Genomic DNA, 15,773 nt, shown 5'->3' with positions numbered 1-15,773 from the left:
AAGGTGCTGAATTAAAAAAAGGTAATTTCCTCTGCAACTACAAAAATCATTTCCCAACGGCATTTTGTAAGTGCTCACCTAACTGGGATGCTCTTTATCTTTCTCCCTTTTAAAATGTCAAGCAGATAAAAGTAGTCTAAGTACCATTCTTTCCTATTTTGATTAATTTTGCATAATGTTTTCCCAGAAGGATTGATACTTACATAAACCTGAGTTCTGATTCTCTTCTGACTAAGACTTCCCGAAGCCTCTGGATCTTTGCCATCTCGAGCTCAATTTCCTCAGGCATCATTGTTGTTTCAGCCATTGAAATGATGTCAAGTTGATCTGTGTGTAGAAGCAGAGAAAATTAATTAAGCCAGTCAGACTGTCTTAATGGTGTTTTTCAGGAATGTAAATTAAATCAGAGCTACCTAACTATGGAGTAATTAATTCTAACTGAATGCTGTGTTGACTGGTTTCTCTATTTTTTTGGTTATTACTTCCAATGTAACTGTTTAGAAGTGGAAGGCTCCGTAAGCCAAAGTGACAATCGTTAGTGAGGCTCGACCGTTCCTCTAAGGAATCCCAACCCCATACACAGCTACAGCCACCATTCCTTAACTGGTATCACCACAAACTGACTGCTTCAAAACTCTCTCAGAGCAATTACTTGCAGCTCTGAAGAGTCCTATCTTGGTGCAGGCAATGTAAATCCATGAATGTTTCCCATCTTTAACCCTTCTAACTCTCCATGCCACTCCACTCTCTTAGCTTGACTCAGAGCTAAAGCCCAGCCCTACCAAGAGGAGCCAAGGATGTGATCAGAAATTATGTAGGGCCTCATCCTGCAAGGGGCTGAGTGCCTCTCACAGGGACATCACAATTGGTTGAGGAGACAAAAAGTACTTTGCAGCAATAACCTGGCAACTGGTAAGGCCATGGTGCTTCTATGATTATTTCTACATAATTGATGAATTACCTCTGTAACCCAGAGAGAAACAGGGCTGCGAACTGTGCTCCCTGAAGGTAATTTATATAAGATGGGTTTGGAAAAAGAGCCGCTTGGCCTCTAGAAAACTCCATTCCAAAGGTTCATCATACTTGGCCTTCATGTTAAACAAGAATTTAGAGACTGAAAAACAGGGTGGCTGCATATTTTGGAGATATATTCCTGAAAGAAGGCCTGTTTTAGCTGTATTGATCTGAAAAAGGGAAAACAGAAAGGTCAAAATCTACTCAGAATAATTATCCAGAAAAGAGCAGACAAAAAGCATTAGAAAATAAGCTGTTCAATAATTAAGAGGAGACTAATTCTGAAGTCCCTCATGACAGATTAAGCACAGCTGAGCAGAATTTCTGACAGAAACTTGGACTAGGAATGAAACTACAAAATCTCAACCAACAGCCCCCGTATGAGCTTAGTTCATGATTCTCCCAAAATGGAAGCAAAGGAAAAACATTCTATGCTATATAAACATACACTATTCTATTCTATATAAACATACACTATATAAACAAAATATAGTTCCCTTGTATTTAAAAACAGATAAAAAAATATTTTTTTAAAGTTATCCTGCTAGTATTATCTGCAAGCTTTGACTTCATTTCTTAACAAAGAAAGTGGGGAAACAAAAAAAACCACTTTTTTTTCAAGATAATCTTGAGAAAAAGCAGTGGGACAAATTTTGAAATGTCTGTCATGAGAGAACAGCCATGTTTCAGTAGTTGTTTTTAAAACTCAAATTGCAAAACTGGTTTGTAAAGCAAGGCTATCTTGTGTGTCTGAGCACACAAATGATGCCTGTACAGGATGGATTTCCCTATTAGAAACCGTTGTATTTGTTGGGGTATATTTAGCTGATGTGTAGTCTAAATGTCATGAGGTTCCCACAGCCCCACCTCTCATTTTCACTGCTTGCCAAAAATATAAGCAGGAGATGGGAAGTTATTCTGATGCTACCACGAATTAAAGCCAATAATACTGGTAAACAGAAATATAAGCCATAAATAAATTACACATACGTACATATTATAAAATTAGTTCTCAAGAACTCAGAAAACAGAAGGAAAAAAAAGTAACTCATTTACTTGCACTCTGCAGCTCTAGCTGTAAGTGCCCTAGTGACACCCCTCACGTGGGGTCAGCCTCCACCTTGTGATTTCAGCAATTCAGGAACAAACAAGCCTTATGCCCTGGTGATGTGCTTAAAGCCAGCACAAGAATTAGTGTGTCAGGCAGAAGTCTTCTCTGACCCCTTGCACAACAGTCAAGAGATTCTCCTTCACATCCCACTCAATGTGTGCTTGAACCAGAGAAAATAGTTTTGAAAGTGATCCAAAATTATGCAGTGTTTCCAAAAGAATTAAAACTGCAAGCAAGGCAGCAGAAGTTTGAAAGTGGAGGGAAATAAATATAGAAACAATTAGATATTAGCTCACAGCTTGTTCTGCAAACTCAGAGATGTGGCTGGAACAATGGAATGGAGCACAGGTGTAAGGACACTGCCCCTGAAGAGGCCAGGTCAGGATTCCCACCTCACCCCCTCAGCATTGTGATCCTCACAAACCACCAGCCTGTTTGGGGCTCAGTTTCTCTTCTAACATTGTGGATAACTGGCCTACCTGGCAGCAGCTGTGCTGAAGCATAACTAATTATTTTTCATGAAATGGTTTGAGGTCCTGGGATGTGAACCACTTGGGAAGAATATGTTAACATCATTGAGCCTTTAAGTAAAGCTCTTGCTCTGTCCCAGTGAGGAATGACACCTCTAGTGCCTTGATACATGACTCAGAACAGCTTCACACTGAAGTCTCTTACATTTTCAAAAAAGAAAGAATAAACATTTCATTTTATTTAAAGCAGGTATGCAGTAGTCAACTATTTTTTTAGCATATATTGTTATTAAGCTTTTCTCCTGGTAATGATACAAAATTCATAAAGCAAAAGTGGAGACAACACTGAGATTACTCACAGCCAGTGACAGGATGAAACTGTTTTGTCTGTTCTGCAATGTCCGGGATAATTTTCAGTGACAAAGAAACAAGTAAAAATATATTACTGTATGCACAAAAAGATATTAGCACAAAAATAATTACTATACGGAAATAAAATTATCAAGCTATTACATATAGTGAGAGTGACTGAAGAGGTAAACCTGAAGTTATTTATGCATAATTTTGCTTCAATTTAAATGGAGACTGCTATAATTAAACTAGGTATTAACTTAATGATCTCATTTTATCCTCAGTGTGCCAGCCAGAAATAGAACAGTAGCCAGCTATGTTTAAAAGCAACAAAAAAATAAATTGCCTATTAAGTCAGTAAGTGCAAAGAAAACTTTAAAAGAAGCCTGAATTGACACAATGAGAAATGGGAGAACGTTTTACACATGGTGTCAATAGTTTCAGACCAATTGGTAAGGAGTGCTGTAATTAATTATCAGCAAAGGTCCTGCTGCTGTCATGGATGGTGGCCCCACAGGAGGAGCTCCCTGTGCTCTGCAGCCATTAGTGGTTTAATTGTCATTGGGGGGTTCTTATTATTGTAAACATCATGGAGAAGGTTCGGTGTATCAGTAACACAAAGGGTCCCAAATCTGTGCTGTAGGAACCCAAAACAATGTCACTGCTACTCTGGTGCCAACCACACACTGAGCTCCATGAACACCTCAGGCACTTGCAGGCGACCTGCAGCACGAAGGCAGGAAAAGCTCAGGGAGGAGTTGCCTGTGGATACACAGCAAGCATAGGGTCTGCTGGATCAGAAGTCTTCTCAGGACAATGTTTATCCTTTTCTTGTTTATGACTGTTGCTGTTGGAAACTCAGTCACTCAGCCTTCAAGAGTCATCTCAGTCATTCAGCAAGGGGTGAGCTCCAGCACAGGTTAAGGGTAATGGCCCCGCTCTCTACCACTTCTCTTTTTCATCTTTGACATGGGTGAACCATCCTAAATGAGACTGTTTGTTCAACCCATGACTGCTAAGAGCTCTTTAAAGGATGGTAGTACAGATAAGCTGCATGACTTCTCTAATGTGGATACCACTCAACAGCAAACCTGCTCTTCAGCCCACTCAATTATGGTGCTCCAGTTGAAAATTATTTTAAGTCATTGATCTGGACTGGACTTAAATTGAGCAATTTGAGGCCTACTTCCACTCCTTTAAATTGTCCAATAATAAGATAATCCTTGTTAAGAAAATGTTAATGGATAAGTTTTGTTCCAAATCCGGGTCAGCACTTTTGGGGCTTTTTCAAGAATTCAGTGAAATTTTTGAGCTAATCCTTTTTCACTGAAGTATATTAAGTGCTAATAGAGCAGAGTGCAGCAAGTAAACTCTTAATGCTACTTCACATATCAAAATCAAGACTTCCAAGACCACTATTGGTTGATGAGACAAAAGAGTAAGCAGGAGGCATAGGTCAGAAGTGGATGAAGAGAAAACCAGCTAGTGCCACTTAAAACCAGCATGCTTGGTGGAAATTGAAATAGTTGCATAATGCGGAAATATTGTTATAGTTCAAAATATTCCAGATAAAAATATGTTCATGTGAAAAGAATCAGATTATTCCTATCGTTTGTCACTAGCATGTCACCTGGAGGCATGAATGGCTAGCTTTGCAGCCAGGCCTTTTACTATACCTTTTGATGCTGCCTTAGAGTTGATTTTTTTTTCTGTTTGATTTAATCCTTCTGGTGCAGGATGTAGTGGCCAGTAACTAACCTGTGTAGGAAAACCTACATTTAATTGTTAATTCTAATCTAGCTTGCTGCAGCATTCTATTAGTGTGAATCCTAACAATTACTAAATTTGGCATGTGTGTGGCACAGTATTTATTCAATGCTTTATGATGTAATTTCCATATAAATACAATACAAACAGCTGCAATGTATTTTGTTCCTGGATTGCCTGAGAGGCTGCAGTCTTGCACAATTCAGAATGGGTAGACTGGGGGAAAGGGAAAAAAGGGGCAGTACCAGGGTGGCAGTGAGCTGACTGTTGTGGCACTGAGCACATCCCACACTTCTGCTGGTTTCACTGCCTGGGCTCACATGGTTTGGACACAGGCAGTGGTCTGGCTTTGGGAAACATCCCAGGGATGTCCTCATCTTGCTGCAGAATACAGCCCAGAGTTCATTTCAGGAGTTCTTTCAGAAATGCTGTAATCTCCTCTTTTCCCTCAAGGCAATCTCTTTTCCCTCAAGGCAATCTCTTCCCTCTGCCTGTCAATTTGCTCTCCTGTTTCATCTCTTGCACCAAGAACAGGTTGGTGATGGCAGAGAATTCAGTAAAAGTTGGGATGGTGCTGCTGGTTGCATCAGCCCTCAGTGACCAGCTAATAGGCTGCACTGAGGCAGCAGGAGCACAAATACCTGATTAGTTTTAACACTGTGGAAAAGTAATCCCTAAAGACAATAGGAGTGTGCAGAGGCTATTACTGGAGGAGCAAAAAGCTAACGTTCTACTCCGGTCAGATGTGCAAAAGTTCTCAGAATCACTTTGCTTCCACTGGCATCAGTGGCACTGAATAAGGGAGATAGCACAGCTGAATTTTGCCTCTAGCATGAAGCTGAATTTTTTTTCTTATTATTGTGGCTGTTATAATTTTTGAATACTTACTGATACTTCTCCACGAATGGAGCAACACATTTAAATTTTGGGATCTCTGGCACGTAGAGCTATGAACTGCACTTTGGGCTGATACAAGGAGCACACCTCCTTCACAGGTAGCCAGATGTGCTTTGTCCCTGCACGCAATGGTAGCCAAAACTTTCTGACACAACTGTGCCTGCTGGAAAATGCCAGAGAAGTGGCATTCAGAGTATTTGGGGGATAACATTGGATTCAGTACATTTACTATAAAGTCAAAAAGAACCCCTCTGTGCAAAGACCCTTGTTTCCTTTCAGTGCATGAGGATCCAGAGCAGCCTTGCACTTCTGGAAATGTTAAATTCCAAAAGTAATCAGAAGTTTCAACTGCAATGCAGCTCCCAAGTGCACAGGGGGTAATCTTAGAGCCCTGAGATATTGGCTATAACCAGGCATCAAAGCTTCAAATATTTTTGCCAGACAGCAGGGCAGCTAGAAATCCCAAAGGTGTTTTTTTCACATGCTCCATGTTTCAGAGTAAACCTCTGGGCTGGCTGAGTCCTCTTACAGCTTGGCTTTGCAATAGGCAGCTGTGAAATCTGGCAGCTCTAGGGATCCTCTTTGGCAGGAAGAATCCAGAGATGCCTACTGAACGCTGATTAAACACCAGGATCTCTGGGAGTGTCATGGCCATCAAATATCCCTGCTTCTCCAATGTCATTTGGAGAAGGAGAAGAAGTGGGGGACTTTTCTGATTTGTGCGGAATTGTGGTGCATCTCTGCTTCCAGCAAACCTGAAGCACAAAGCACCGGCGACCTCGGCTCTGTGCTGTGCTGTGTAAAGATCACTTATGTTCTGGGATAAACTGCTGGACTTGAGCAGTCCCTCACATCTGGTCCATTCTGCAGCTCCTCAGGCAAGAGATCAGAATTTCATGTCTGTAGAGAGACACATATGATTAATTTTTTTCTCTATTCATCTACCTCTTCTCATTCAAAAACCACCACAGATCATTCTGTTTGCCATATCATTTCCTCCCAAGAACTACTAAATCATCTGCTGTGACTGGTGATGGCTCTGTCCTTCAGTCAGCTGTGGTCTGAGTGTAATATATATTATATATATATTATAGTTATTCTAATTGTAATTATAATATTGGGATTTATTTTGTCATGAATACTTTTTTTTTTTAAATTATCACAGATTTACAGCCCAGACATCTTCAAACATAAGTTTCTACTTCAAAAGTATCTCACTGACACTCTACCATATGACCCCATTTTAAAATTAGGTGAGCAGAGAATATAAAAAGCACAGCGTGCAATTGCCCACTGCACTTCTAGAATCACTGCCCTGTCTGTTCCATATCTAAGAGCCTCTGGTTATAAAAAGATTCTTTTAGTTGCTTGTCCTGTATTTTCTTGTTCTTATCTCCAAGCTTTGACCTTCTATCTTTTATTATTTACCTTTGCAAGAAAGCCTGTTGGCAGCTATCTATTCTTTCCCATTTCAGGCTTTTGTATACTTGGTCTCACTGAGATTTCTCTTGAAATACAAATGCCACATTCACAGTGTTGAATGTTAACTCCTTCCTCTAACTCTGAAAGTCCTTTTGGTTCCTGTGGTATTAAACTCAAAAGTACTGCACACAATGACTCCTGTCACATCTGATGGAAGTGCCTGCAGTTGCCCACTGCCCAAATAAGATTCTCAGTTGCTTTCCATCTTTTATGCTGTACTTCTGTAGAACAAGTTGCAATGCACTGAATAAAGCTGGTTTAAAAACTGAACCTGAAAGAGATCCTGCTTTGAGTTTTCTCACTGAACTACATATCCCCATGCAGAAATAGACAGTCAGTGCTAAAAGTGATTGCTAATTAAGGATGGTCTTCAGTACTTTGCTAACTAGAAGTTTTACAGTTAAATGATTGTTCCAACTTTTTAATTTAGGGACCACTTTCTGCCCTTTTTCCCTATTTAAATATATATACTAGCACAAATCCATAGTGGTAAGATCTATAAAGATCTTGCCTCTTAAAAAAAAGCATCAATTTATGCTTGCTTGTTATCCTGTAAAATTTATAAGCAGTAATTATTCTTTGCTTTGTTTTTTGTCAGTTTATGGCAGTTCCAGTTTCCTAAGTGGGTAATTATGCAACCCTTTAATCTTACACTTCCCCCAGGAAAAAGATGTCTCTAGTCTTGAGAAACTGCTTTGTGCACAGAAAGCTTCATCTTGGTTGTAATGCTATCCTGAAAAAAACAGCTCATCTGGCAATAGTTGTTCATCTTTCCCTGACAATGAGGATCCTGTGAATCAGCACCAGGCTGGAGTTCTTGTAGAAATTTAATGTCATGCATAGGTCTTAATGTGATATTCAGACTTAACATACCTCATACTATGCTATCCTATATTGGGATTATAAATTCCATTTCTTCTACCTTGCCCTTAAGCTTTCAGATTCCAGCATTCTCCTGACTTCTGATGCTGTCAGCCTTGTGGTACTCATCTCCTTGTGGTGAGGGAGACAGGTGCTGTAAACAGCTCAGCTACTGTGTATTGCAGGCACAGTAGGTCAGACTCAGGACGTAGAGAAGATTAATTTGACCATTATCTGGGGCTTTAAGGTAGGATTTAGCTGTTTGAGGTCCAGTGTCCTCTGCAGTCAGACACTGCCCCTACAGACTGCAGACTCTTTCTCCATGCAGGAAGTCATAAGGATCCATCCTGTCAAATTAAACTATCCCTTCAAGAGAGTGCTCCATATCTGCTTCTGTGTTCCTCTGGATCTAAGGGTGCTTGTGTGTGCAAGGAAATGATTCAGTACAGTGGGACAATGTGCTACCTAATTATCTCTAACTACAATCAGTTCTAGCTGTAAATCTGTGTTTGATTTGGTGCTGGTTTGTAGCAATATCAGTATGATTTTCATGGAGGTGTTTTCTACTACTGAGAGTTCTCCTGGCTTTCTCTATTTTCATATGTCTTTGATTTGTGTCTCACAATACTCTGGATAGTCCCCTAAGCAGTCAATTTTAGGGGGAGAGGGAGGACTTTTCCTCAGTTGCACCCTCTCTTGCAGTAGTTTAAGAGCTAATACAAAACCATATTTACAGATCAGGAAATAGGATTTCAACACTCTCAGCAATAAATGACCAAGAAGTCAGAACTTAATATTGAACTAAAGTTTCTTTGAAAAGATAAGACAAAAGCAGCTTCCTATTAAAATCTTTGCATAAACAATGAATAAAAGCCCCAGGCCTGATTTGATTATGCCATAATATTGTCAAAAATACAGATTTTATTAGTGTGATAGAAATTTGCAGGAAGTGCTCCTGATGTAAATAAATTCAGGATATGCAGAAGTATGTCTACTAAGATAAATTACCCCCATGACACTTACAGGTTGGATCTTGAAAACCCTTAGGGGTTTTGACACTCCAGTTACAGAGTTCAACCTTGCTACTTTGATGTTGATTCCAAGACTCTGTTTGGGCAATTTGCATGCCCCAGCCAATTTCCATTCAGTCAGTGATAACAAGGTTGCACACATCTCTTCAACTGGTTAGAGGGCAAATGCATAAAAATGAGGAAAACAGAACCATGAAAACAGCAAAGGGAGTTGGAATTAATATCTCTATAAAAACCTTTTTAAACTCAAGTCCTATTGAATTAAAAAACCCCAGACACATTATTCATGGATTCACATCCAATTCTCCACTCAGCTGAAACCAAATCCTGTTTTAATATCAGCTGCATCTTTGAGTTGAGACAGTTTTCAAATATCCAGATTCTAAATTTAGCAGATTTAACTTTTTTTTCCTTATGGTGACTGTGATAAGGTCACAACAGCTCACGCCTTCAGATGCAAGCTGTCCTGCAAGTGACTGCTCAGTAGGCAGCTCAGGATCATTTCAGTATAGTTCCTATCACACATTAAACATAAATATCAAGCAACACAGTGGGTCTTTACTGGTGCCTCAGAAATCCTGACAGAGTGCAAAAGGATTTGCTCACATACAGAAATTTTTCAAGCAATTCCAGCACAGTGGAAGGGCACAGTCACGACTGGTGCCATCACTTCAGAGCCCAGTATTCTGCATCCCCAGGGCCTGAACTGAGCCACAAACTCTCTTCAAAACAACTGCAGTCCATTTGCAAAATAGCCCATGGTATCTCATCCAGCCATTTCTGTTGTGCATAAAGAAGGATTAAGTGGGTTTGAGTGGGATTTAAAGAAAAGCTGTCCGCATAATTAGGTCTGCAGAGAATTATGACAGACTTCACAAAGTACTATACTTGAATTGTGCAAGAACATTTTCCAGATTTCCTACTGTTATTTCCAATTTAAAATAAACTCTAGTTTGGGTACCAGTACCACATTCCTTGTTTCCAGATGCTCTATGACAACAGGATTTTTCACACATTTGGCTGGTGACTTTAGGTGAGGCGTGAAAGCAATTTCCCCCAGACCACACTACATGTCAGTCTGGAACTAAGCAACCTAATTTGTCTTGATGTAGCTGCAATAACAGAGTGGCATTTTTCCACCTCTTTCTAGATGTACCACTGTGTATTTCATCAGGGATTCTCCTACTGACCTAACCAGATGGAGGGGTGCCCCCATTATCCCAGCAAGTCTAAAACTAGATGCTTCTCCTACTGTTCTGTTCTCCTGGTTCCTCACTCTTCTCTCTGCCCCTATACACAGATAAACAAATAAATAAATCTCTGCATGCGAGACAAATCAGCTAATTTCTCATGATACTGTTTCATATACCACATATCACAGACTTAGAGAAGATTTTCTTAATTACATACCCAGTCTGGAATGTGTCCCATTTAAAATGCTGCCCAGAGAAATTCTCAATACCAAGGCAATATCTGACCTCGTATCTCATATATGAACTCTCCCCGTTTTGCAAAAATCAGTATGTGTGACACAAATACTTGGTGTAAAGTTGAAGGTCTCCTATATGAGAAGTCACCTTTCTTACGAGGCAGGTGTTTGAAAAAGGAAATTTTTTTTCATCTGAGCCAAGAATTTCATCTCAGTGCATCTCCATGTCACAAAGCGTGAGATCAAGATTTTTGACATATGCTGAACATGCACTTCACCAAGAATTAGCCACCACAAATCCAACGCATCAGAATCCTGTGTTTCTTAATTTGAAATTCCCTATTTATGAATTAAATATAAGCCTAAAAAGAGCTAGAAACAAATTTGTCATTCAGTGAAATATTGGGATGCCACCAGCATGAAATCTGTTGGTTTTTTAAAGTGAATTAAGCTAAATTGCTTCCTTTTTTCTTCCTCTTTCCCCCTCCAGTAATCTTTCCTATTTGATTCTCTGGCTTTACAATGAGATGTTCCTATAAACACCTATTAGGTGTTTATCTCCCTTGTTGCTATATGAAAACTTGCAACCAGAAAAGAAAATAATATTGACTCTATTCAGGAAGTGTTATCAGATAGACTGAATAGACAAAACACATTCACTATAACCTGTCTCAGATCACTCTTCGTACAGTAAATTCTACAGGATTAAATAATTAATTTACCTTTCATTTGTAGTTTTAAGCTCTGTTTACAAATTCTTACATTTAATGGGCATTTATTTGTAAAAAGGAAAATAAAAGCTCCATTTAATTATTTCCTCAGAACTCATTATGCAAAGTTAACCTCCTGAATTAAGTAAGCTGTTAGTGATGAATCTCATTTTTACAGACCTTTATCTGAATTGATTATCTTTGACCTAATTTGTGTTGATGCAGACTGGGGTATAAAACAATGCTCAAGTACTGCTATGAACAGTTCATGCTCTTTTATTTGCATCTGTTTGCACGTTTTTCAGCTCATTTGCAATATTGATTCATTTAGAAAGATACACATCTCAAAACAACCATCCCCCATGCTGCCTGTTTCTTTATTTGACTCACCAGCAAACACCCATTTATCCTAGCCAGCATCTGATAATGCCCTGGGTTAGCCCACAAAAATGTCATTGCTACCCAGGCTTCTTGGATAGCCCACAAAAAACTCACAACTGTTATTAGGGGAGGATGTTCCACAGGACCTAGAAACTGATGAGAATCCTGATCATTTGTTCTAGTAGAGAGAGTGGTTTCTGGCTTGGGTATTTTGTCTTTCTACCATTCCAGAATAAGGAAACCTGGGAAAATTATTAAAAGGATATTCCATGAGATGGGATCCTGTTTCTTGCTCTATGTATATTTCACTCCTGCAAAGGGCAGTGGATGACCCCCTTATAAACACACAGATTATTGACTTCTGAGAAATATCTCTTCTCCCTCGTGCAGAGTGAATGCAAACATGCTACAAGGACAATATTTTCTTTGCTGTAAATACCTATATATGCGGAGGACTCACTGGAGACAGTTTTTTCTTGCTTGCAACACAGTTGTGTAACACCTTCCCAGCATGAAAATAGTTACGTCAGGTTGTAACTGTTAGCCACTGTTGTGGCTAACCACATAATTTTAAAACAATAAAATTAAGTGCTATGATTTTCTCCACTACAAGAATATTTTTACAAAGATATTTTATATCCAGACTATTCTACATAAAAGGTAAACTCAATAAATTATTTCTCCACAACTCCTGAGGGAAAAACTCACATCGGCTACTATGAAATGGCTGCAACAAAAAACTGGGAAGATGCTTGAAAAAAAGCTTTGCCTGGGTAAGATTGATGTTGGAAGAGCTCTTGTACATGGTCTTTGTTTCTGATAGGGAATTACCCTGACATTTCAGCTCTCTTGCAGGATATCTCTGCTGAACAGACATGACTTGGACAAGCTGAGAGTGCTTTTCATGCCTTAGGTGTGGTCTGTCCAGCCCTCAGATCCCTGCAGCTTTGCACACACAAACCCAGGAGCAGGAGAGCTGTGGTTTGAGTCATAGCTGTATTTTTTTTTCTTCGAATGAACATAGGAGATGAGGCAGAAAGCTGCAGTAAAGACAGGAGGAATCAAGGGGAGGGATGAATTAAGCTCAGTCGTTCATTCTAGCACATCATGCCTGCATATCAAAGACAAGATTGAACGTAGTGGAAAATGTTGCTTGAGCCAGTACAAGAGCTGGCACCCATCCCGCCCAGGGAGTATATGGAAATGGTTTCATAACATGTAAACCTTGAAATAGGCCTTAGTATTCCCCTCCTCCCCAAATTATTGTCCAAGCACCACTGTTACATCCCTCTTGAATACTCTTTTCACTTCATCAAGAAAGAAATTAAAAGGAACACACTGGTCACTGGCTGCCTCCAGGTACCTCAGTGCTTCTCACACCACAAGCACTGTCATTTGTCCTCACTCCAGTGACCCCCAGTGCCTCAGAGGCAGAGAAAATAACATCCAGAAATCAAACTGCATTAGTTACCTCTTTCTAGAGGTCTGATTTGTGAGAACGGGCATTAGCTTTCCTAGCAGCTCTCTGATTACTTAAAGACAATGCAAAAGAGTCAGGAGTTGAAAGTCCTAAAGTAACCAGCTCTTGGTATCTGCTCAGGTGTGCAGGACAGAGGAACGGACCAAGTGCTTAAAATAGTATTTTATTTTTCCAAAAAAACCTGTGTGAGATGAAAACTTGCTTGACATTTAAATAAACCATGATGCTGACAGTGCAGCTGCTATTGGATTTCCACAGTCCTTTCACCTTTTCCCACGATGTTATGAATTGAAAATACAACCTTATGCACTTTAAACAGCAGTTTGTCCTTCAGAGAACGGGGAGAACATGTGTGTAGCCTGGTGGGGAAGTTTGCACAGTAGATGTGATCTGACAGCTGTTTCTATGGAAAAATGGATCCAAAGCAGGACACAAAAAATGAGGGAAAATTGCCTTTGAAGGTTGACCCAGAAGCCCTCATTGTCAGTTTTATTCAATGACACTGGGTTAGACCTTTATCTGTAAGGAGCTATTTTAGTCTGGCTCAGGAAAACTGCCAAGGAGTCAGGAAGACTCTGGAAGGGGTTTCTGTGCCCAGCCCTGCCACAGCCCTGCATGAGGCTGAGCCCTACCAGGAGGCTGTAAACAGAAACTGGAACAGTTCCTTGCTGTGGTAGGTACCTTCCCCAGTGTGGAGCTCCCACTGAAATCATTGCACCTTCCCATCTGCCGCAAGACTGAGTTTAAGCCACACTCCAAGGAAAGCAATTCCTGCTACATCACTTCATTTTATGTCACGGAGATTTAAAAAGCAGTGCTAAGAAACACACATTATTTGTTCATTTCCTTCCGTCATTTTGCTCAGTGGTCAAAGGAAACAGCCTGTGGATTTCCATTTTATTCCTCACCAGAGTCAGATTCTGATCCTGTAATACTAACAAAAAGCTTCAGTACTTGTGTTTCGAATGCTACTGTAACAGTGCCAGCTACAGCTAATGTTCAGGGGTTTCAAACTTATTTAGTTTGGTATTTTTTAAAGATTTTTTCTATCTTCATTTTTTTTTTTTTTTATTCCAAAACACAAAGTCAACAAAATATTCACTCTCAAGGAGTCTTGCAAAACCTCTTTAGGAATGAATATATGAGCATCAGTTGATAAAGAGCAGCATATTTGCAAATGAAATAATAGTAAAATGGCCATTGACATTTCAAGATTTCACATTTTCAGGATATTCTCCTATGAAATTATCTGACTGCATGCCAGAAAGCTTGTTTCTCTGTCTCTCCCCCCTCTGTGATACGATTCTGTAATAACACAGTTTTCTAACAGTGATCTAAACATCTTACCAGCAGCTGGCAGGTAATTTTAGGTAACCTTAAAACCACTTGGTAATTATTATAGACATATGAGTCCAATCCAGTAAAGACCAAAACTGATACTGGTATAGAGAACTGCTTCAGACAGTAAAGAAACTAGTTTACATAATAGATTCCCACTCCAGCAAGTAAATAAATATTGAGAAAATGCTTCTCAGAAGCCAAGAAAAAAAAGGTGTTTCTCATTTCACAGGACAAGTAATTTCCCAGGGGGGTGAACATTGCTATTCTTAAGGCCATGGGCATACAATGAGTACAGTCTGACAGCAGAGTGGGAGGTCAGGCAGCAGAGAATCATACTGGGATCTTGTTCTTCGGTGTATGAGGCACACAGTATCTGCAGGGAGCCACAGGCAAAAGCTGTGTCCTTTCTTAAAGATCAAATAGCCAGAGCCAGGAGAGCCAAAACCAGCTGGTTCTTTCTCAGTGAATTCTGAGGTGAAACAGCACAGGGCTCCAGCTCTTCAACTCACACAAATGATGACAGCTGGTAAAAAACTGTGTTTTGTACTTGCCTTTCATCTGTGGATGTGGAGTCATTCTCTAGCAAGCTCTGTTTTCACCAAGTAAATTGCTTTTGCATACTGACTTTTGATTCACTTTTCTTTATATACACTAATATTTTCTTCCTCACAACTGGCATTGGGCAGCTGTGAGTTTGAGCTGCCTGAGGTCTCAGAGGTGAAGAAATGAAAGCAATTCAAGCAGAGTCCTACCTATATCTGAGACAAATCGATAGCTGGCTGTCACCTTCTCTGCATACGAGAAAGAAAGAAATTTCCTAAGCGCAGGATGTTTCACCCCTTGCCAAGGCAGAGACAAATGGATCTTGATTTTACTGGCTTTCAAAACACCATGGCTTGCCCTTCACTATCACATCCCACACACTGTCTATGCCACAGACAACTATCAGCCTGAAGGAAAATGTGTGCCTCAGAATCTGCCAAACTGCAGTAACTTCAATCCCCTCCCAGGCACGGTGCCCAGAGGAAGCTGTACAGGAATCCATGGTAGAGGATGAAAGGCGAAAAGCTACAGATTGGATAAGGAAGGTGGGGACACAAATGCATAACTGAATTTCTGTGACTTTCTCTAGTGTGAAGCAGGATAATTTGAGGAGCAGCCGCTCACCATAGGGACTCCAATATATTACCTGATATTCACTGCTCACAGACAGGGAGACTGTAGTGCCATTATTCTGCCAGTGCAAATGGTTCTCCAGGGAGCAAATGCTCATCCCTGCTTGCCACAGGACAGGCCCAGTGACAACTGAGGCCAGAGACACCAAACCCATGGGGCAGCCTGACAAAGATTCCCAGGGGAGTCCTCATAGAAGTGACACAGCCCCCAGATCCCCTCCCCTGTTTTCTAAAGAGAATCAAGGTGAACAGGGCTCCAGGAGATGAAGGCAC

The 15,773-nt window shown here is 40.2% G+C and overlaps 1 protein-coding gene across 1 annotated transcript in view; it reads right to left on the bottom strand.

Annotated features, from left to right (window-relative positions):
- BMERB1 (bMERB domain containing 1) overlaps positions 1–15,773 on the bottom strand; it is a 47,353-nt gene that overhangs the window by 24,082 nt on the left and 7,498 nt on the right. The window contains exon 2 of the mRNA XM_082292477.1: positions 204–327. Coding sequence (XP_082148603.1) covers positions 204–327 — 124 coding nt within the window. The remainder of the gene's footprint in view (positions 1–203; positions 328–15,773) is intronic.

This window comes from Coloeus monedula (genome assembly GCF_965178545.1).
Source record: "Coloeus monedula genome assembly, chromosome: 16".
NCBI lineage: Eukaryota > Metazoa > Chordata > Aves > Passeriformes > Corvidae > Coloeus > Coloeus monedula.
This window is presented reverse-complemented; position numbering and strand designations above follow the sequence as displayed.